General features: G+C 35.5%; 1 protein-coding gene across 8 annotated transcripts; it reads left to right on the forward strand.

Annotated features, from left to right (window-relative positions):
- Positions 1–1,888: 1,888 nt before the first annotated feature.
- s100p (S100 calcium binding protein P) lies at positions 1,889–23,694 on the forward strand. 8 transcript variants are annotated; one of them, XM_083558620.1, is made up of 6 exons: positions 1,889–1,972; positions 19,599–19,697; positions 20,426–20,596; positions 21,579–21,774; positions 22,503–22,783; positions 22,885–23,694. In XM_083558620.1, exons 1-6 carry the CDS (start codon positions 1,929–1,931, stop codon positions 22,967–22,969), a joined length of 876 nt encoding a protein of 291 aa, XP_083414746.1. In that variant the 5' UTR covers positions 1,889–1,928; the 3' UTR covers positions 22,970–23,694. The 8 variants fall into 8 exon arrangements, with proteins under 8 accessions (XP_083414746.1, XP_083414751.1, XP_083414747.1 ...); XM_083558625.1 differs by lacking the exon at positions 1,889–1,972 and adding an exon at positions 3,361–3,825 and having other exon boundaries at positions 22,885–23,180; XM_083558619.1 differs by lacking the exon at positions 1,889–1,972 and adding an exon at positions 11,421–11,903 and having other exon boundaries at positions 22,885–23,180.

The following is a 23,694-nucleotide window of genomic DNA, read 5'->3' on the forward strand; positions in this document are numbered from 1 at the left end:
ATGTCCTTAAAGAACAAAAACAACAACAACAACAACACAAAAAGGGTCGGTTGCCTTTGAATGATTCTGGGACAATATGATGCTTGCACATTCATCACAATTTGTGCGTCTTATGCGATTTATATGAACAGTTATGAAGGGACTAACCAAGCAACCAAGCATACCCTTCAATCACATTTTTACATAATAGTCTATTATGTTACTTTCACAGTAATACAGATCACAAATATTCAAGTCTAGTCGAACAACTATTCCTCACATTAATATATTTCAATTATTACAAATAGTCCTTTTTTAATTATCATTTTTTTTATTATTAAATAACGATTGTATCTTGTATAGAGCAGTGTGTGTGATTGTGTAATTTCTTTCAGCAAAATATTCAGCAAGCTTTCAATCTCTTATCCAGTATTTACATTTCCATTTTCCAGGTAATTTCTTTCTGGAACTGTGTATCACTCAAACAAAAGAACACCCTGAATCAATGTAAGGTCTGTGGTTTCTTTTAAAATAGAAGGCCAAACTCAAGGGAACATTGCTCAAGAAAAAGGAGAGGGCGAATGAAAGTGTGTGTGTGTGTGTGTGTGTGTGTGTGTGTGTGTGTGTGTGTGTGTGTGTGTGTGTGTGTGCCAGAGAAAGATAGAGAGGTAAACAAGGTTCAGGGCTGTGTTTCTATGGAAACAGAGACACCAAATGGTGGTTTGCATAAACACAGCTCTCATAGTGAAAAGGAGGGGGTGAGAGTACAAACATGTTGTTTCAAAGAATTAACTAATGAATGAATGAATGAATGAAAATCTCTGGCTATAAATATTCAAAGTATTTGTTCCAACATATTGTCCATTTTACGGGACATTTAAAATATTAGGACATATTTAATCTACTAGGACATTTAGATATAAGATGCAGTGGTAAGATGCAGGTTGTTTACTCTAAAAACTCAACTCCTGAACATTTCAATACTGACACCTAGTGGCGGGAAGTGGCCATGACTCAAAGCATTAATGAATATTGTTACTAAGTATTAATATTACTTATTGGTAAATGAAGTTGCCAAGTGCGGCAAAGCAACTGGAACCCACAGAAATGTTTTTAAAACATCTATCATAAATTCATGGCATTTCCAAGTTATTTAAATTCTAAACAAATCATGCTCATGCATTCATACAGTGTCTTGGATATCTAATGATGTAATACTACAACTGTAGCTTATGTGAGGTGTTTCTAGCCCTAGATTCATTTTAATAATTTATGAATTATTGATTAATTATTAAATGAATAAATAATTTAATTAATTACTTAAATTATTTATTCATTTAATAATTAATCAATAATTCATAAATTATTGATATATATATATATATATATATATATATATATATATATATATATATATATATATATATATATATATATATATATATATATATATATATATAGGGATGTAACGGACCACCAGATGCCAGTCCATTGTAGCATTTAATATTTATTTATTTATTTATTTGGTTATTTGTATGTTTGTTTATGTATTATTGTGGATGTGTGCATCAGTTCTGTAGAAAGTAGAAAGTTCTATCGAGTATTGGATAAAAAATGTTTTGCGCTTTATTAGATTTTTAGACATTATGTAATATTATTCCTTTTTTGACAGCATCACTTTTCAAACTTCACAAGAACTAATCACACAAAAGATATAAAAAGTAAATTAAGATTTTTTTCTGATTTCAATCTTTTTTTGCAGTTTTAGTTTTATTTTGTCAAAATGAGAGGTGCTTGTGTGAAACATTGGTTGTTTTCTCTCAAAGATCAGACTGTGAACTTCCTGTACTAGTAGAACATAAACACTGGCATTTCCTTCCTATTTCCTTCTTTTCTCCTCTGGGCATGTACGAAAAAGCAGCAAGGGCCAAAAGCGCAAAGAGGGCACCATGCTCCATGAGAGATATGTGAAAAGATCTGTAAGAAGAGACGGGTAAGGTTTTTTTTTTCCTCTCTATCTTTTTGTATAGTCTTTATCCTTTTGAACTCTCATCATGGGTTTTAACAACCATTTCCTTTCTGCTGATCAGGATCAGACTATTCCTGTGTCAAATCCTTTCCAGTTTTAAAATAACCCTAATGTGCTATGTGTGTGTGTGTGTGTGTGTGTGTGTGTGTGTGTGTATATATATATATATATATATATATATATATATATATATATATACACACACACACACACACAAACACAAATATATAGCAAATATAGATACATTTACATTTCAAATATTGGGTTCGTCTATATATAATTTCTTATTTAAAAAAAGAACAATACAAAATAGTCAAAAGCAGCTATCAAAATAACAGCCTTGTACACTAAAGAAAGCAAATAACATTGTCATTAATCACTTCCAAAGGTAACTGCATCACTTGAAAAAAAAAGATAATATATACCAGGATAGGCATACATCGTATAACTAAAGGCTGGGTGTTCTCAAAAATCCTTAGACATTCCTTTCTGGGAATACTGACTGGATCTGTAAAAAGTATACAAAGCGATGCTCAGTGTAATCAAGGCTGAGTACTTCATTCCACAATAACTAAAGTGAGAGTCGCAATTGTAGTTTACTATCCTATCCACTAGATGGCGAATACATGCTAGAGAAAGTCAAAAAAAATACTGCCTAAGTATTAACGTTTTCAGGAAAAGCAGAGTTTCCTCTAATATATCAGTCATATTTAGAAATAAAATAAAGAAAGTTGTTAGACTCCCAAAACAAGCTTTTAGGACCACTTCCCAATATTGTTTTGGTCATACAACAAAAATGTACAGAAATGCCTATACAGTTACCTTCACCAACAAAACTAGAGTCTGTGAAATCACAAATTTACTATATATATATATATATATATATATATATATATATATATATATATATATATATATATATATATATATATATATATATATATATATATATATATGTCAACTTGCTTTGTGCACAGGCACATTGTCATGCTGGAATAAATTTGGGCATTTTACAATAATTACAGTGACTAAAAATTCTAAGATGATGATGGTCAGAAGATGGTCACAAACAAAAAAGACCTGTGTAACGTATTATGAATCAACACAACATAGCTCATAATATTGACGTAAAAAAAAAAAAACTTACAAATTATTTTTTTAAACACTGTGATACGTATATGAAAATACATAAGTATTAACTCCCATCAGTAATTTCCTCCTAAATTCATATTGGTGTCACATGATCCTAGTAGAAACATTCATGAAAGGCCCCAAGGTTTGTTATAAAACATACATAATCAAAAGGCATCATAAATACAAAAGAGGTATTAAAAAATACTCCAGGATTAAACATTTCTGGAAAGGTTTCATTTAAGGTTTTAGGTAAAACTTTATAAACGTTATAAACTTTATAGTGTCATTTAAATCATGGTGTGTTATGTGGATATGTAGATATGTAGATATGCAGAATTAATCTAGTTAACAATAATCCGATAAATAGGTCAATAAGAAAATATAACATAGAATCTGAACTAATTCACATTCTGTGTGAAGACATTGAACCCCCTAGTTCCAAGATTTGTCCCCATAAACAGATGACCCACGCAGTAGCTTGCTAATTTTAAGTCTGGGAGTGAGTCTATTGTGCTTGTCACTCCTGTTTCACTACGTGCTATGTGAAAAGCTTTGAGCATGTAGGTTTACACCAGCATTAGCACAATCAAGTGACTAACAGTGACTCTCAAAAACTGGTTAAACTGATTGTAACCTGACAATCTGCAGAAACTAAAGGCTAAAACCGCTGCTAAAACTTGGAGGTAGGAAAACATTCCTTAGCATGGAAGTACTGAAACAGCAAATTAATAATAACAAAGAACATCTCGTATCCTGAAATGTTCCTTATATCACTCAAGTTGTCTACCCTACATTAGACTGCTCAAAAGCTTGAAGTGAATCTTGTGATTTTGTAATGATATGGTAGTTGATGTTGATATTTAATTTGCTATCTGATAAGAAGCACTCAATTTATGGTGTTATACATCCTCAAAAATGGAAGGATCATTTCTGAAATACTGAAGAACAATGGCACAGGATGTTATTTCTAGTTTTAGAAGAGGTTATAAAATAAAGTTTAGGCACATTGTTACAATCATGGGTTTAATTGTGAAATAATTCTTTTTTTTTTTTGTTCCCATTTTTGTTTTGCTTTTTTAAACTAAAGCTTGTAATTCGTATATATATTCGTATATATATTCGTACCATATATAGTTTTTTAATTCAGGCACTGACGTGTGTGCTGGGTTTGGGTCGGTGCTTAAATAAGTTTTGTCAGGGGAAAAAATGTGGGTCTTTACACGCCATTCAAACTGTACTATTAAGCTTTTGTTTATCAAAATTCGAAACATTTTGAAAGATAAGTCTAGTTAAATTGTTGCGATTGTGTAAGAGTCCATATAGCAGCGATTACCAGACACTCAACTAAAGATTTAACAAGAATTCAGGTTTAAACTTAGAGAGCATTATTCACAGGACTAATAGCTTTACTGAGCAGGAAGAAATCCCTGCCTGTCTGTTTGTGTACTTCTGAGATAACGTTATTCACAAGTATATCTCCAGAGATTTCTTATATTGCCGGTCTACCCTGAACTTTAGTCCTATTCCAGCTATGCTGTCTGACCTTCAGGTTGATCAGTGGGAGCCCACCCACCCAGCACTTCTGCTTGCTTCTAATTTTAGCACTATTACACTGTGAATCATGCCAGTGTGAAGCACAGTGACACCCCATTACCACCTAAAACACCAAGCAGACTGTTGAGCTATAAATGATGAGTATGTTAAATAATCGATGAGTGTGTTAGATAACGTATACTGTTTCAGATTCCTGTAAAGACTTGTGGATTGTTTAGGACTCTGCTGGTAATTGAAAGAATGACAGCTGTGTTTCCTGAATGTCCACTTCATCCACGGCTATATAATTAGATCCTGTTGCCTTCAAGACCTGTCCTGGTTTTGCACATCTCTATCAAGCGACATATTTCATATTCCATGACTACTCTATAAGGCTGACCTGTCCATATTATAACACTTTAAAATGTTATGTCTAATATACAATCGAAGCAGAGGTCAAACACGACTGATTACACTACATGAAATCTAAATCTCTCACAGCTAAGGACAGTGTGCTCTCTATTCTAGTTTACAGTGGCCTTCTGATGCCCTCCGTGTGCGTGAATCAAGAAGAGCAGCATTGAGAAACAGAGTATGTACTCACAAGATACGCATAGTAGCACATTTTAAATTGCAAAAAAATTTAATTACATCCAAAAAGACTATTAAAAAAGCTAAGACTCTAAACCAAAGTTTCGATATTATGTCAAATCGAATCAAATTTAATTTAATTTATTCATCACATACACATACATACAGGGTACGACATGCAGTGAAATGCTTTATACGACGGTCCGGCAAGAGGGGAATAGGGTGGGGAGAGAAAAAAAAGCAGATAAATAAAGTATAAAAACTATATAATATAAAATATGAGGTATAAAGGATATATAAAGATATGTATGTAAATAATGAGAAAAATGTATATACAAAGAAAATCCTTATGGAAGTAGACAGTGAAACAGTAAACAATGTGTACCAAAGTGTAAACAATAGACAATTTTAGTGGTGGGTTGTCCATAAAGTGTCCGTGTGCAGTATGGTGTGGTGTAAAGTGTCCATAAAGTGTCCGTGTGCGGTATGGTGTGGTGTAAGGGTCCGTATGTGTCTGTGTGCGGTATAGAGTGTCCAAATAAAATAAATAAAAATAAAGTGCACTTTGCTGTGCAAGTCCAGAGTTTAAAGTGACGTGGTGCGAGAGGTGAGATCTGTACAGAGAAGATGTGTGATGATGGAGAGAGTGGACCAGCTTTTAGATCCTGGGTGTTTCCTGGTTTAAAACACCAAATGGCCTGCGGGAAGAAGCTCCTCCTCATTCTCTCTGTGTTCGCTTTCAGGGAGCGGAAGCGTTTCCCTGAACGCAACAAAGAGAAGAGTCCATTGTTGGGATGGCTGAGGTCCTTCACAATCTTCCTGCCTCTGGTCCGGCACCGTGTGCTGTAGATGTCCTGCAGGTCAGGGAGCTCGGTGTGGATGGTACGTTCAACTGAACGCACCACCCTCTGGAGGGCTCGTCTGTCCTGCATGGTGCTGTTCCCAAACCAGGAAGTGATGCTACCCGTCAGAACGCTCTCAATGGTGCAGGTGTAGAAAGTCTTAAGCACCTGAGAGGGTAGTTTAAAGTCCCTTAAGCGTCTCAGATGGTACAGACGCTGCCGGGCCTTCTTCACCAGGGTGTTAGTGTGACAGGACCAAGACAGATCCTGTGTGATGTGAACACCCAAGTACCGGAAACTGTCCACTCTTTCCACTGGAGTCCCGCAGATGTTTAGCGGTTGGTATGACCGCTCCCGCTTTGTGCTGAAGTCCATGATCAACTCCTTAGTTTTGCTGACGTTCAGGAGAAGGTTGTTCTCCTGGCACCATCTCTCCAGATTTTTAACCTCCTGTAGGTAGGCCGTCTCGTCGTTGTTGTTGATCAGGCCCACCACAACAGTGTCGTCAGCAAACTTGATGATGGTGGTGGAGTTGGATGTGGCCACACAGTCATATGTGTACAGCGAGTACAGCAGGGGGCTCAGAACACAACCCTGGGGGGCTCCAGTGCTTAGGGTGAGGGTGGATGAGGTGTGTTTTCCCACCCGTACGGCTTGTGGTCTGTCTGTCAGGAAGTTAGAGATCCATTGACACAGCGGTTGGCTGAGTCCCAGGACCTCCAACTTAGAGGTGAGTGTGGAGGGAATTATGGTGTTAAACGCTGAACTGTAGTCCACGAACAACATCTTTGCATAATTCCCGTTTCTTTGGTCCAGGTGGCTCATCGTGGTGTGGAGGAGATGAGCAATGGCGTCCTCAGTAGAGCGGTTCTGACGGTACGCAAACTGTAATGGGTCCAGTGTGTCTGGTAGTGATGCAGTGATGAAGTCTCTGACCAGTCTCTCGAAGCACGAATTATGTATATTATATATGTAAATAATATTATGAGGTACGTATATGGTTGCTTGGAAAAGTAGTGAATCCAATTCCAGTTTGTATGACAATAACAATTGATATTATCGAAATATTGATGCAGACTTTATATAATGAGCAAGTCATTGGTGAACCTCCAACCCCCCTCCCACCACCACCCCAAAACAACATGAGAGAGAAAATATGAGAGGAACCATCCTGAAATAGGATCTTATAATTTGATTTGTGACACCAGATTATAAATGATTACAGTATACAGTTGAAAACAATGAAAAATTTGTGTGAAATGAATGCACATTCATAACCAGCTGATTAACATGCAAATATTGAGAATTCAATACCAAAATTGCATACAGACTCCAGAAGAAACAAGTGTAAGGAGAGGCATGAAGCATTAAATCCTGCTTTACATCGTGAAAGGTTTCTGGAACCATAACATATTATGCTGAAATGTATGTTTTGGCCTGTAAATACAATAAATAACGGATATTAAATGCATAGAGTAAAAATAACACTATTAATTAACAAAGGGCTTATTATTCACACAGCAGACACATGCACCAGCTCTGAATATTATTGTGAATAAGAAACCGTGTCAGTTTTTAGTTACTATATTTTCAGGTGAGATTTTACTTGACAACTATTTTTGGGAAAAGGAAGCTTTTGGGAATCCATGTGAAACCATTCACAGCACCAGACGGTGAGTCAGAAAGTGCAGAAAGCTGCACACAGAAGCAGAGAGTCAGGGTTTTTGAAGTCTGGCAGGTCCTAAGGGGGAGAGGAGTCACAACATTAGGAGTATATCTGAAGCTGGCACCAGCCTGGTCTAAATGGTATTTGCTTCAGTAAATTTAATTGATAATCCCATTTATTAAGGCCATGTAAATTATCTCTTACTGGAAATGCCTGTGGGAGCACTTCAGTTTTCCCTGTACTTATTAATTGCATCATTTGATGCTTATAGAATTCCTAGAATTGTTCCTTTAGAAAGTTTAAGGAAGGCTATATATTCGTAATCCCTTGTTGCTGTTGTTAGTGTACTGAAGTAATTGGTACTGGCTCAATGACATGCCTTTGTGGTAGTAGTTGAACACTGTTATACAGTATATAGTAGTTGGCTACCTGTGTCTATCAGTGCAAACTACATGGTGTATTTCATTCATGTAAGGTAATGTAGTATGAAAAATACGTTAGGGTTAAGAGTTTATAGGCGGTAGGTGTATTTGCATCAAATGATGAGTATGCAGGTTTAGGAAACCCTACTTCAAAGTATTGTAGACTTAGATCTGACCTATGTTTTTAATTGTAGTCCCGGTTGTACTGAAATCATTATGACAACCAGAAATGTTTAGTCATAATAGTATTTATTATTACATAAGGTCATATAAAGGGAGTCTACAGGTGTGTTTTGATGTGATCAATTCTAAATAATTGTTGTTCTATACCGACTTCCCATGATGTAGGAAAACCAATAAACAAACCTCTTATCATTACCGCAAATAAATCCATGCTATGCTTCCTCAGATAAAGGCCCATTGATCAACTGAAAATGATGATGTGTTTGACCTTAAAGCATTCCAATGGAACATATAAAGCCAAAGCATGCACGCAAGCAAAATTTTCCATTTGACCTTCCCAAGTTGTAGCCATACCAATGCTGACAAGCCGGTCTTTTGAGTTATCAGGAAGTGCACGTCAAACAAATGGCATATTTCCGTCAGATTCTTCCGTCAAGGTCAACTCTGTACGACACCTGCCAGACTGTATTTTATGTGCCAAAGTATTATATGCTTTTGTTTGTTTATTTATCTTGGTTTAATCTTAAATGAGCAGTTACTACCACTTTATGTATATTACGGTCAGCAAAATTTGTTCATGCCTCATTGGAAAAATAATTGTTAAGTGTGTGTGTGTGTGTGTGTGTGTGTGTGTGTGTGTGTGTGTGTGTGTTTGAGGGAGAGAGAGAGAGAGAGAGAGAGAGAGAGAGAGAGAGAGAGAGAGAGAGAGAGAGAGAGAGAGAGAGAGAGAGTGAGATCCAAGTTAAACCTGCCAAAACTATTATTCCCCAGGTCCTTGGTGCTTTTTGAAATCGCTAAATTTGCAATAAGGACCTGTTATACCAGGATGCTATAGTCTGGCCTGGAGCAAGTCTCCTATATAACAAAAAATGCTGGCTTGTTATCAACCCACACATTTAACCCACATTTAGTTTCATTTTTTCCTGCTTTCATATATTATAGAATGGTTACATTAAAGTCTTCTTAATGACTCCTCCTAATAAACTCATTTTCGGTCTTAGACATGATATGGACCGAAATATTCTGCTGTGTCTATATTTCAGGCAGAATGTCATTAAAACTTATATAGCTTGTTTAACATCTAAAGTTAAACATCTATACTTCTTCTACATCTAAACATCTATAATCATACTTAAGTGATGAGCTGTGTCATGCTAATGCTATTGGACTACATAACCCATAAATTATTGCACCTTCACATTTCATGTCACATGATCATCTGAACACCATAGGTTGTTAATTAGCGCATGTATAAAGCCTCACCTGACACAATGCACATAGTCTCACGTTTCTCTTTTATGGTTGCTGTCAGTTTTGTCTTAGGTTATGTTTTTAGTTCCTTAGTTTAGTAATATTGAGTTTTGTTTCTTTGTTTGTTCAACATTTTTGCACTATAAGTAAATCATCTGCATTTGCATGTGCCTTAAGCTGAGGTTGAGGAACTGTCACCATGAAAACAGTTCTAGCATTTACAAACCCGATTCCAAATAAATTGTGACACTGAACAAATTGTGAATATAAACAGAATGCAATGATGTGGAAGTTTCAAATTGCAATATTTTATTCAGAATACAACATAGATTACATATCAAATGTTTAAACTTAGAAAATGTATCATTTTAAGGGAAAAATAAGTTGATTTTTAATTTCATGGCATCAACACATCTCAAAAAATTAGTACAAGGCCATGTTTACCACTGTGTGGCGTCCCCTCTTCATTTAGTAACAGTCTGCAAATGTCTAGGTACTGAGGAGACAAGTTGCTCAAGTTTAGGAATAGGAATGTTGTCCCATTCGTGTCTAATTGCTCAACCGTCTTAGGTCTTCTTTGTCGCATCTTTCTCATTATGATGCACCAAATGTTTTCTATGGGTGAAAGATCTGGACTGCAGGCTGGCCACTTCAGTACCCGGATCCTTCTTCTACGCAGCAATGATGTTGTAATTGATGCAGTATGTGGTCTGGCATTGTCATGTTGGAAAATGCAAGGTCTTTCCTGGAAGAGACGACGTCTGGATGGGAGCATATGTTGTTCTAGAACTTAGATATACCTTTCAGCTGATAACAACTTGGGTTGTTCTGATTTCTATTACAGTAGTAATCCTGTATGTGATGCAGTCCCGTCTAAGGGCCCGAAGATCACAGGCATCCAGTATGGATTTTCGGCCTTGACTCTTACGCACACAGATTGTTCCAGATTCCAAATTCTCTGAATCTTTGGATGATATTATGCACTGTAGATGATGATAACTTCAAACTTTTTGCAATTTTTCTCTGAGAAACTCCTTTCTGATATTGCTCCACTATTTTTTGCCGCAGCATTGGGGGAATTGGTGATCCTCTGCCTATCTTGACTTCTTAGAGCCACTGCCACTCTGAGAGGCTCTTTTTTTTACCCAATCATGATGGCAATTGACCTAATAATTTGCAAATTGGTCCTCCAGCTGTTCCTTATATGTACATTTTACTTTTCCGCTTTCTTATTGCTACCTGTCCTAACTTTTTCCTAACCTCTTTTGAAAGTGGAGAAAATTAAAGGTCCAAATGTCACTTCAGGAACAACTTAGGTGGAGTGCATTATAAACATATTGTTACAGTAGTAGCTTCTTAGTTAAGGTTCCAGACTAGTAAATGGAAGGTTTTGAGTCGGAGTTTTACAACTGTGGATCAACCCAAATGATGACTATCATTCTAGCAATTTCAAACTGAATAGTTATAGCTATTTCTCTGAATTGTAATCTGCCTCAATCATTGTTGTTTAGAGCCTCATGATGTTCTATGATGTTCATGTGTCAGTTTCTTGTAACGATTTTTAAACGTATTAGTCATTTGTTTGATTGCTCAGTCACAAACACGCATAATGAATGGAACAGTTTTGTTGGCAAGTACTGATTACATCAATCAGTGCTGAGTGTATCCTCATAAAAAACTGTCTAAAATCAGAAAGATGATTATCACACTGCAATCTGGAGTAGGTACAAGACAACACTGGGCACTTGTCTTACCTTCTTTACCATTAAAATTGATTTAATGAGGTATTTTGTCATTATTATATTACACTTTTCAAAGTACATCTGCAGAACTATGATAATATATTTTGATGTAGTAAACTTAGTACTTAGTGTTAATAATGCAATACTTTTTTTTCTCAGCAGCTTGGTATGTGTGTGTTAGAGCAGACCACTGTTGTTGTTTAAAGCTTACTACCCTACTGTTGGTCTGCCTTAAAATGCCTTGGGCCTAAATGAGAAAGATTAACAGCCTGCTGAGTGGATTCCCAACCAGAGGCTGGCCTAGAAGAACCAATTGTTAGTCACTGTCAAGAGCCCTCCCCTCCTGCCCGCTAAACAATATTGACAAATGTGTGTGGGGGGCATCTGTCCCAGGAGTGGCACGTCAGTCTTTTATTGCCAGTTAGTCTGGACCTGCTGAATAATCTGTTGACAGAAGCCTGGCGTAATGGCTGCCTCTTACTGCGACTGCACCTCATCCCAACCTGACCAAAGACAACAATATGAATGCAGGTAATTCATTATGCAACTCCTTTAACAAGTAATTCTGGATAAAGGTAGATATATTTTCTAGATAGATGCAAAAGAAATTTGCTCAAGTCAGACTTCATGTAGTCAGCTCCTCTCTCGCTATAGAGCAAATATTTGTCACCAGACAGCTGGCAGCTTTGTTTTCTTTAGGAGTAAATGATGTTAAAAAAAATCACTGACAGTGTTAACAAATCCTTAAGATAAGAACAACAGAAGGTCTTATTTAATCAGTTTGTACCTGGGCTCTATTAATATTGGACTGGGTGCAGTGACATAGCTGTTCTTTGGATTAATCAAACAGCAGTTTGGATAGAGCTTTAATAATTAAGACTAATATTCTTTTACAACTTAATCCAAGAGCTGAATGGAAGGCTAGTGTTTTTTTTATTATTTTATTATTTTATTATATATATTTATTTATTTATTTATTTTTACTCTAAAGGTAAGCTCTTTCCTTTAGCATGTTTACTCTGTCCATATAAATTATTAAGATTTTATGCTGAAAAGGAGTATTGTACAGACTTAGATTCCTTACTCATATCAAACTACAAACTTCTTGTAAGTTGCAGTGTAACCTTTTAATACTTCATAGAAATGAGCTACCGTCGCTTACTGATACCACCTCTAATAAATGTGTTGATACATTCCTTATCCAGGCCTGTGCAACAGTATCTGATTATAAAACTCTAACCACAGTGGATTATGAAACTGTTTTTTTGGTTTTGCATTGTTTTTACTTATTAATATTGCATTATAAATGTAGGCATCTGGTTGGTTTTATAATGATTTGGCAAGTGACAGTTTTTCTACTACTGGTTTAATTAATTAAAGCTTTGACAAAAAAAAATAAAAATAAAATACAAGATCATTTGGATCTAGCTCCAATTCTCTTTTTTTCCCTTTGGAATTGTGACTGCTTATTTATCCTCTTTAAACATGTAATTTAGAGGTGAATACTGGTCTGGAGAGAGTAATTTTAGCGTGACGATCTGTGTTTAACTGGGAGTGATTGATGCTAAAATTACATAAAGATCAGAAAGAGGACATCCAGCAAAAAAAAAAAAAAAAAAAAAAGGATTGGTTGTAGAATCACAACAATCCTGTAGCTTTGATTCTCCAAAATCACGTCACTGTTAAAAAATAGCCCCCAGCTGGAGAAAAGAAACCACAAAACACATACTGTGTGATGTGTTAGAGATATGCAGGGGCAGTAAACATGTTTATTATCCTTTCTTAATGGGTTGCATCCAAAAAGCTTTATTTATCATTACACACAAATTCAAAACCAGACAAAAAAAAAGAAAAGATTTAGATCCCTGTTCAACTTTTCACCATTTCATTGACCTTGTCATACTTTCATTGAAGATCAGAAAAGCATCTGGTTGTAAATGACATGTCAGGCATTTCTCTATTCATTTTTCTGAAGGATTATAAAGTAAAAGGCACAATAACCTTTTCCAGCCAAATATCATGACTTTCAGGACACTGATCCACTGCCCAGAATCAAGCTCACAATATCTTTTGTGTGTAACTGGTATGTGCGATCCTTCAGAGTTGTTTTTGTTTTTACTTTGTGTAATCATTATATGACCTTCACTGATACACTGCATGGATTTGCAGTCTGGTCTAGAAAGAAATCAGCCCGTCTTGCTTCTTATTTCCAGTTGTGTTTGTTTTACACCACTGCTGATGGTGTTGTTCATGGTTTCATTAAACTTTTTTTAGAATATTTGTATTTGTGAAAGACAGGAGGTCCTTGACCCTGCTAGACTATTTATACCAGCCAGCCCTGAATATCTCAGAATGTTAAAAAGGAAGTTCTCTTACTGTCTGCACTTTAATTATTGTGTTTTGAAATAGAATTGGAGATGCTTAACTCAAATCTAAACTTTAATGAAGACAAAGGAAATCTAATCCGCTATATTACATAATTTAAAGTACATCGGTAGATTTGTTAATACTATTAAAAAATTCACAGAATTAAATGTAATGTTTTACCCAAGTCTACAGGCTAAGCCTTTTGCAAAGTTGCTTTGTGTCAGTTGACTTGAACCAAACCTAGAACGTGTGGGTGAGCAGGAATGAAAAGTAAACAATCAAGGACCGAGAGATCTGAAGAAAGGTTTCTGTGGAAGGAAGTGTGTACAGAGTGTTTCACTACTTGTTATTTTCAGCACTCACAACTGGAACAAAGCAGGCTAAGCAAACACGCAGAAACAGTAATCATGAGAAAGTACTTTACATAATCTATATTCAGGCAGACTGAGCTTGATATGCAAATAAAACAAAGAACAAACAAGAGGAAACAAGATTAACACATAAAACAGGAAATGAGATGTTAGATATAAAAATGAATTGGGATAAGAAAAAGGTGTGATACAATCACACATAAATGAATTAAAAAGAAGTGCATAAGGTAAAAGAAAATTTGATTAGGTTTAGTTAAAATGTTTCTATTTACTATTTGAGAAGATAATTTGTTAGTAACTTCTTTTTGTAAAAAATCAACAAAAAAATTCATGATCACTAAAAGCCATTAACAAAAATTCACATATTGGTAATAATAATTGAAAAAGTAAGTTTACAATAAATTAAAGGGTATAGTAAATAAAATAAAAGTAAATAAAAAATTAGACAGAAAACTCACCCAACTACAATCTGAAAACTCAACTCAATAGTTAAAGAAATTAAATGAAAATAGCATTATAACCCTACTCAGATTGATGGGCAGCTACAATTGCTTCACTAAGATTATTGCTTATTACTTCCTTGGAATTGTGTAAAACACACCCAAATGCTCTAGACCAGCAAATGGCAAAAACTTAGTTGGTCACATTTGCTGATAATCAGTTAATAAAGGGCATTAAATTAGCAGCATTAGCCTGCTACTTAGTCTCTTAAATCCTATGGAACATTACAGTTGTACTTATATTTTTACACATGTTGTTTATCTGAGGTTGCATTTACCTAATTTGAAGAGTCGATAAAGACCAGGTGATTTTTAGAATTCAGAGAGGGTGTACTTTCATTTTCACATGACTGTTCCTTAATCCTTTTAAATGTAATGTACCAGTCAGGTGTGTCAGACACATTTTGAGTTTTGAAACTTCCTTTTTTTTTTTTTTTTTTTACAAAATACTGAGTTTTTTGGGGCAGAAATTAGCCAAGCAAGAAAGGAAGAAAAGAGGGAAGGAAGGAAGTAAGGAAGGAAGGAAGGAAGGAAGGAAGGAAGGATGATCTCCACAGTTGAAGAATGTGTGTTTTTCTGTCTGTTAAGTAAACTGTTTTAGACTGAGATTAACATTGGTAACCAAGTCATCTATTTTATTATTTAACATCTCCATAATTCTGTTTCATGAACTGGAACAGAAGGTCTCTCTGTGTGGAACCCTCAGATCTCAGATCAGTTCGGTTTGCATGGCGGTCCCTTTTGTTTATCCACCTGCATTTGCATCAGCAGCACAGTGGAGAGCATTTAATATTCCATGCACTTTTGGAAGCGTGTGTTTAGACAGCATCCGTTTCTGACCATCAGAGGAGAAACTTTCCATAATGAAATTCTCATTAGATTAATGATCTGAAAACACTCTCATTAAAAGGTAATCACATTTTGCTTGATGAGGAATGGTTCATTAATACACAGGGAAAATGTCATTCGAGTTTAAAATAATAATCATAGGAAAATCTTTTGGGAAAATGTGTTTCATTGGATCTTTATTAAGAACTTATACATTTAATAAGGCACAAACAATTGTAAAGACAGGAGTTGCCCAGGTAGTGAAATCTGACAGTGCTGTTTGTCAATAAATTTTTTATGTAATGTCAGATTTATTCATGCACTGCTTGCTTTTTAGAAAAACTATGACAAACTGACAGTGCAGGGACTTATTTGTGCTTTATTGGTTGGTTTATAGTGCATTACCAGAAGTATAAATATAAAAAAAGTAAATTCAGAAAGCACAGTGAGAATTGTGCTAATTGTAACCAGTGTTGGGCAGTAACGCGTTAATTTTAAAAATAAAGGAACTCTGTTACCGTTACCGTATGTGGCTTTACCTGTTACTTTTTTAATTTAATTAATTTGGGCTGAAGTGTAGACTACAGTCTAACCTGTTTACAGCAGCGTCGCATTGTAGGATTGGTGGATGAACCACTGTAAACACGAAGAAGACGCACTGTGGGCGTGTCTCCGTTTATTCAGGTCTGTGCGGCAGTAATGGCGAGTCGAGGCGAGAGCAAGACGAGTTTCTCAAAGTGGAAATATGCTCATTATTTCACTTTAGTTGAGTATAAAGACAAAAACTTTTAAGTCAAATGTAAGCTGTGTCTTTCTGGTTCGAAGCTCGTATCTACTGCGATAAACAGCAACTCCAATCTGTTGAAGCTCCTCCAGGAACTCCATGCCTGAGGAGCTAGAAGCTAGAAGCTAACCCGGTGTTCTGTTCTACATTGTGGATAGTTTTCATACTTAAGCTGTGAAAGGAACATTTTTAAGAGCTCAACACAACAGCAGAAGCCACTTTAGTTTTTGATTGTGAATATATTATTCAGCGTGTTTTGTTATTTATTTCAGAAATCCTTGTGATATATACAGTTTGTGCTGGTCTGACTTTAATAAAATAGTGTTTAAAAATTACTCTGTGTTTAAGTCAGTTTTGTGTTTGTGTAGATCATAACGCATAAAAGTGCATTAATGTGAACATTAGAGAAGGTTCTTTAAAAAAGTTTACTAAAAAGTTACTTTTAACAGTAACGCATTACTTTTTGGTGTAAGTAATCAACAAAGTAACGGAGTTACTTTTTGAATGAAGTAACGAGTAACTGTAACTAGTTACTATTTTTTAGTAACGAGCACAACACTGATTGTAACAATATAAAAGTGGCATCTGTAATGACTTGTGTTATGGTACATGATAAACATCATATAAGGAATTTGACTCCACCAAATGTGCTGTACTTAATTAAGAGCGTAATTAACGGCAAGTGGTGTGATATCAACCCCAAGTTTATAAATTATCAATTGCAGCTCATCCCACAGTTATGTTATTTGTCACAGGAAACTGTTTACATTGTATTATAAGATAAAAAATAGGCAAGTCAGTACTTTATTTATTTATACTTATGTTATTAGCATGGACCATACATAGATCCTGCTATGACTGACATTATTTGCACTACAAACTGTTGGTCTCTTTGTATGACTTAAATGTATTAAAAAATCTTGCTCATACTGCAAATGGAAATATTTGTTAATATAGAAAGATGTATCAACCATTTCCTGTTATAGGATTACACTAAAGCAAATGTTATATTATTAAACCTATTTCAATTGATTTATGGTCATAAGAATAAAAAAATCTATTGGGAGATGATTTTGTTCATTTGAAAGGAGCAACATTATCTACTAATAAAAAAATAAAATAAAAAAACACATTTGAAAAATGAGTACCGGTGCCCAGAAATACATTTAATGATCTTATATTTGGTTTATTGTATTTTTATAATGACAATACTAGATACATTTGGCTTTTTCCAAGATATTTTTTCATTTGTCAAGTTAGAGAGAAGGTTCTTTGTCCTTAGAGTTTATGGTATGACACTGTAGACTCCTTCCAAAATTCATTGATACAATACATGATGTATGATTAGGTTTAGCGCATTATTTAAATCGTAAAATCAATGATTTGCCTTGCAGCCTTGCTATTCTTAGAGTTCGACAACCATGCAATATCCACAGTTTACAAGTCATAAACAGTATTAGTAGTAATAATAATAATAATAGCTAAAACAAGAAAAAAATGCAATTCTTCTGTAGCATGGTCACATTCAACTTTTACTTTCACCCTGTTAACAATTTTGTGCTTTGTTAGCAGTTTACATCCAATGTTGTAATTAGTGTCACAGTTTCATGCAAAGTCATGTAATTATGTCTTAAATAAATGTTGTGAGCAGGGGATTGTAAAACTAATGAAAATAACAAATCTAACGAGACCCAGTGGACACTATAAACACACACTTTGGAGTGAATAATAGATACTGCTTGGGGATTCATTTTCTTTCAGAAGTCTAGAAGTTAGTAGTGCGCCATAACAAGCATCCAATCACATCATAGCTATTGAAAGATTCTCAAGAGGCACCAAAAACAAATAGTGGGGCATATTTTTTTGCTAGGTTATTGGTGATGCATGTCTTGGTGATGAAATGTCCAGAGGTTTGTATATTAAAAAATCTCCTGAAGACATCATAAAACATATTTGTACTTCAAGGCAATAACCTCTAAATTTTCTTAGCAACTAATCATTAGTCAATTTTTTTTAAGAATAAAGAAAAAATACATTTCCGAGACCTGTTGTACAACCATTTGCTTACTTTTGCTGCAGTAAAATGTTTAAAGAAAAGCTACAAAAAGGTAAACTCATATCTACAGTCTGCTATCATGATCATGATTATGTTATTAATTGCCTATATTTCTCTCAGTGTTATTGACCTCAATCGTTCACTATTTTCCTCCAATTACCACAGTGATCTACTGATTCACTCAACTATTACCTCAATCAAAACCTCAGTCCCTTCGTCATTCATTCACTAGTAATTTTGTTGTTTATTTATTCATCCTCTTAAACATACACTCATTTATCCCTGAGTCATTTATTCACTTATTCTCTTCAACAAACCCCTGTTTATTCATCACATATTTTTTGACTGGTTCATTTGCTCATATCCTTTTTTTTTAATCATTCACATGCCAGTATCACTATAACACTTTCTCCCTCAATCACTTAAGAACAAGAACAAGAAGACAAGAACAAGTTATTAACAAATAACCTGGCAAATAAAGGGCCGTTTAGACTGAACTGAATGAGCTTTTATCGCAACCATTATATCTTTCCATACACTCACAAATAGACTTCAATTAAGCTATTCTTTGTTACCTGCACAGACGTGAGCAGCCATTTAAAAATGACTCAAACACCTGTGTCATCGATGTGTTATAAAGGCCAACTATTGGGCAGCTGCTGGGGACAAGAAGGCTCTGAAGAGTGCTTACAAATCCAACCCCCACCCACTGTTCCCTTGCTTGCTTGGTGAGTCAGTAAATGAGGGAGTGGGTGAGGGAGGGCGGTTGTCACTGATGCTATTGGGGATCAGTAGCGTGGTGGGTGCTCCTTTCCCTGCCCAGTGCTCTGCTCATTATCCCTCCATCCCGCTGCTCACTCACTACCTATGAATAGTCAATAACCAACAAGCAAGCAGGAAATGAGGGAGCAGATGAAGGCAACCCTCTGACTGATGTTAGCTATGTTTGTGGAGAGCTTCTTTATTCAGGTAGACACACTTTACTCCTCCCTGAGGACTATGCCTTGATCATTTTCTCCTGCTGTGTTCTTCAGTTGAATACTTATTTTGTCTCCTGGCTCTTGGAATTATTTTTCTGAAACTTGATTGGCAAAAGACACCTCCTCGATGCTTTAAGCCGGCTTTGTTTTCCAACCTCTATGTGTGATGAAGCGTCTCAGATCATTGTGAGTGATGCTGCCTCTGAGCCGTGACTCAGAGTGAGACACTTCCTTGTAAGAGATTCCTGTTTCTCCAGCTTCTATCATCTAATAAACGAAATAGTGGCGAGATTCAAGATCTGTGCACTCATGGTTCACTGAGAGTGTGTGTGCCCAATAGATTATCCCAGCAGTCCTTGACGAGTACATTAGAAAGTCCTGGGAGGATGTTCTTGTGGGCTGGAACCAAAGGACCTCATGGATCAGGAAATGAAAGAAGGTATGTCACCAATTTGCTCCGAAAAACCGTAATGCTTGCTGTTTAATGAGAACACAGTTGGTAGTATATGTAAAATAAGGCATAAGCCATTTCCTTTCACTAAAATCTCTGAGAATAGCACTTATTATTCGTCAATATTAACATTAACAAATGGTTAAATGTACTACTACTTTTTTTTTACATTACAACCACCAAGATGTAATTTTTGTTTAAAGTTATTTTTTTGGTTATTTTATATTTTATAAAGTGTTTGAGTGCGAGTTCTCTTTAAGTGTAATCCTCTCAACGTTAATGTTGAGTGTCTTAAACATACAAAAGCGGTAAATAAATTCCTCTTACACTTTGTGTCATTGATTATCTGTGCTCTTTAATCTAGACAGACTTCAATAGAACTCTTTATGCTTGTTTGATCTTCAAAGTTAAATCCTATTAGCATCTATGTGGCTTTGTTAATTGAATGTCGTTTATATTAGACGCAAAGTAGTTAACTATTGGTTCTTTGTTTGTGTGTTTTTGTGTGTGTGAATATGTGCGTGTGTCCATGCTCAAAATATTCTGACCTTAGTATTATACCACTAGTATTATAAGAGTTTATTATGGTTTAAGAATGAATCTATTTAAAACTTTTGAATGCTAAGGTCATAATATGTCCAGTTGTATGGAGCATGTATGTCTTTTTTTGCCTGTAGAAGATGCCATTACGCTTTATGTCTATATCTGATGTTCAGGACCATTTATCAGAAGATCAGAGAATATGACATTCTGGACAAGAAGAAAACTGTGACAGCATTGAAAGCAGGAGAGGACAGAGCAATTCTCCTTGGTCTTTGCATGATCTTCTTTTCTGTCATGATGTACTTTGTCCTGGGAATTACAATGGTGCGGTCCTATTCAGACAGGTATGAGTATTCAGTAGCTTTTTTTTGTTTTTTTAAGAATAAGTATAAGGCTTTTCTATTTTGTTAGGATTCAATTTAGGGGATTGTGGGAAAAATGTATATGCATGAAAAAATAAAAAAAAGCATATATGAAACTATGATTGATTGATTTTGACCTATTTGAGATGTGCTTTTTGCAATAATAGTGTTGCTGTAAAAACATCAACGCTTGAACAAATATGCCAACAGTTGAGATACAATTGGGAAAACAATGCAGATATGCCAAATCTTCTACATGCCAAAAGAGCAAAGTTATGCATTGAAATAAATGGCATGGGCGATTAATATCCCAGATAGGTATCTGAACCTAAGGTCTAACATAGGCTGATTGTCATAAAACCGGGATAAAATAATTTGAAAGAGAAGTCTGAATAAATGAATAAAAGCAGACTATATGAAATTTAAATCAATAGCAAATTGTTCTTTATTATAGCAAGCTTTAATAATTCAAAATATTTGAGAGAGAGAGAAGTGTCATGAGTAAAAACTAATGCAAAAAGTTACAAACACAGTTGAAAAAGGGAGGATTAAGTAGGAATTTCCTCAAATATAGTTCAACTTTACATAGTATTAATTTCCACAGGATACCAAAGGATTTTTTGAATGATCTGAATAATTATATTGAATGGTTTTAACAGTGCTATTAAGAAAAAAACATACAAAAACTGATTTTTTTTTTACGGTTCTTAGCTTCCTACAAAAGTTACGGAAATATTTTGTTGTGAAATCCTACAATCCTCAAGAAACTTTTCTATGCATGCACAACTATTTTCTTTGGTCTCATATTGCATGTCTAGAGAGCTGGACAATTTGTTAGAACATATTGAATCAGTCATCTGCTTTCTCTGTCCTCTCTCTCTCTTTCTCTCTCTCTCTCTCTCTCTCTCTCTCTCTCTCTCTCTCTCTCTCTCTCTCTCTCTCTCTCTCTCTCTCTCTCTCTCAGCGTCTGGACAGAGGAATCAAGCTGTGTTGTGCTAAATTCAACTATTATTGGGGGGAATAACTGTAGCTACAGCTGTGGTGCTGAGTGCTGGAAGAGTTCCCGATACCCGTGCCTGCAGGTGTACGTCAGCCTGAACTCATCAGGCCGAATACTAAAGCTGTCCCACAATGAGGAAGCCCATGAGGCTAATTCTGAGGTAAACACAAAGCACAAAATATAATGGTAACTTTATCCAAAGCTGCTTTTGACTTTCTGGAATTTTCTTGTGGGAAATGTTTTTTTGACTGAGAGCATATTGAAGACAGATGTCTTTCTCGGAAGAAAAAAACATATCAAAACAAAATAATCAGACAAACCCAAAATAACATAAGTAAAGAAAAAAAAGTTACTAATACAGACAGTGACTCTAAATATGGTTCAAACAGCTGTAATGCATGGCAGTGATATGGGGACGTTAAAAAAAAAAAAAATTATCTTAATCCATATTAGTCAAATCACATCACATGCAGACCACAATCCTTAAAATCCTCAAGGACAGCGTTCATACAATGACCTTACTCAGAGTAATACAGAAGTGCTTTGGAGTGTTTAAAGAACATATCATATAACATAGAACATATAAGAATAGTTCCCAATTTTAAATGCAAAAAATAGAATTAAATCCCATTTTTAAAGTCAAATGAAGACCATGCAGATTTAAAAATTCTGTTTCCTGTTTCTGTATACAGTATGTTCATATGGACTGTGTGTTTGCCAGTCTATGTCATCACTTGTTATCCTTTACTGACTGAATGTTCCAATTAAAAATTATTTCAATTAGCACTCAGTAATTGGTACATCAGAGACATCAAAGAATCCATTATTAAGAAAAATCAATGTTTCTAGGGTTATGCTAATAGTCAAATTTTCTCTCTTTTTTCACAGTGTTTCTATGTTCCCAAGTGCCGTAAAGATTACTCAACAACTCATGCCTTGATAGTCAATATCTCAGAGCGCCTAAAGTTACAGCACCAGGTCCGTTGTTACACAGACCCAGCAGAGCAGCAGGACAGCGCCATCCTGATGCGCCTCTATGGTCGTGCCGCCATTCTCTCCTCGCTACTGTGGCCCACATGCATGTTTGTGATTGGTGTGCTCATCATTGCCATGGTCAAACTCACCCAATACCTTTCCATCCTCTGTGAGCGGATAAGCCGCATTAAGAGGTGAGAAGAACCGCCATTGAGCCCTGAGATGGATCAATGGAAAGAGCAAGAAAATAGAGTGAAAGAGAGCGACAACTCTCTAACCACTATGTTCCTCACAGGACTGATCTTACTCCACTTGCATCTGCCACGCACTCCAGGGAGGGCAGCAAAAACTGCAGTAGAGCCATGCTGGATGGGATTTGAAAAGGTCCAATGGTGAAAAGGTCAAAAGTGGAACGATGGACAGATTCTTTGGCTGAACTTGGTTTTCTTCACCTCTAAAAAACAGCGCAATTATTTAAGGAAAAGAGAGACCAAGACCAAAGTTGTGCTCACTCCTGTCAAATTTGCTTAGCAATTCATGTTGTGTTGACAAGGACAGACATTTGTCAAGCTTTCAGAGACTGAAATTTGTGGTTGGTTACTAGCAGAGCCTACAGTAAGCTTTTTCATGCCGAGACCACATGAGTTAGTCATTCATGGCTTCCCTTAAAAACTACATTACATAATAACTATACATAAGAATAAATCTGTTACCAAGCAATAATCTTACTTAATGTGCAGCATGCGCTTAGTTACAGTTTCATGTTTTGTTCAGATATGATGTATGTTTATTAATTTCCACATGAAAGCCAAATCTACAGAGCTGATTATTTACAGAAAATCAATAGTTTAAATTACTAAAGCCTTGATAAGACCTGGTGGAGTCATACTTTGTCCTTAATGACCATTTTAAAATGTAATTAATTCTTTAATAGGCTCTATAGTTTCCTATTGGGAAACCAATATATGTAACACAGATCAATACTGTTTTGTCAATGAATAGCAAGGAACTTCATTAACCTGATTTTAGTCTCTAAATGCATTACAGATATGTTCAAAACTAGGTTTTACTTGTTGCAATAAAAGTGCCTGAGTTTATTTGAAAA

This window comes from Silurus aristotelis (assembly GCF_946808225.1).
Source record: "Silurus aristotelis genome assembly, chromosome: 13".
Lineage (NCBI taxonomy): Eukaryota > Metazoa > Chordata > Actinopteri > Siluriformes > Siluridae > Silurus > Silurus aristotelis.

Bases quoted from the DNA above. Each gene is read 5' to 3' on its own strand.
- s100p (XM_083558619.1), top strand. From the start codon at position 11,839: ATGGCTGCCTCTTACTGCGACTGCACCTCATCCCAACCTGACCAAAGA. The intron at 21,775-22,502 runs GTAAACACAAAG...CTTTTTTCACAG, and splicing joins CCCATGAGGCTAATTCTGAG to TGTTTCTATGTTCCCAAGTG. The intron at 22,784-22,884 runs GTGAGAAGAACC...TGTTCCTCACAG, and splicing joins CGGATAAGCCGCATTAAGAG to GACTGATCTTACTCCACTTG.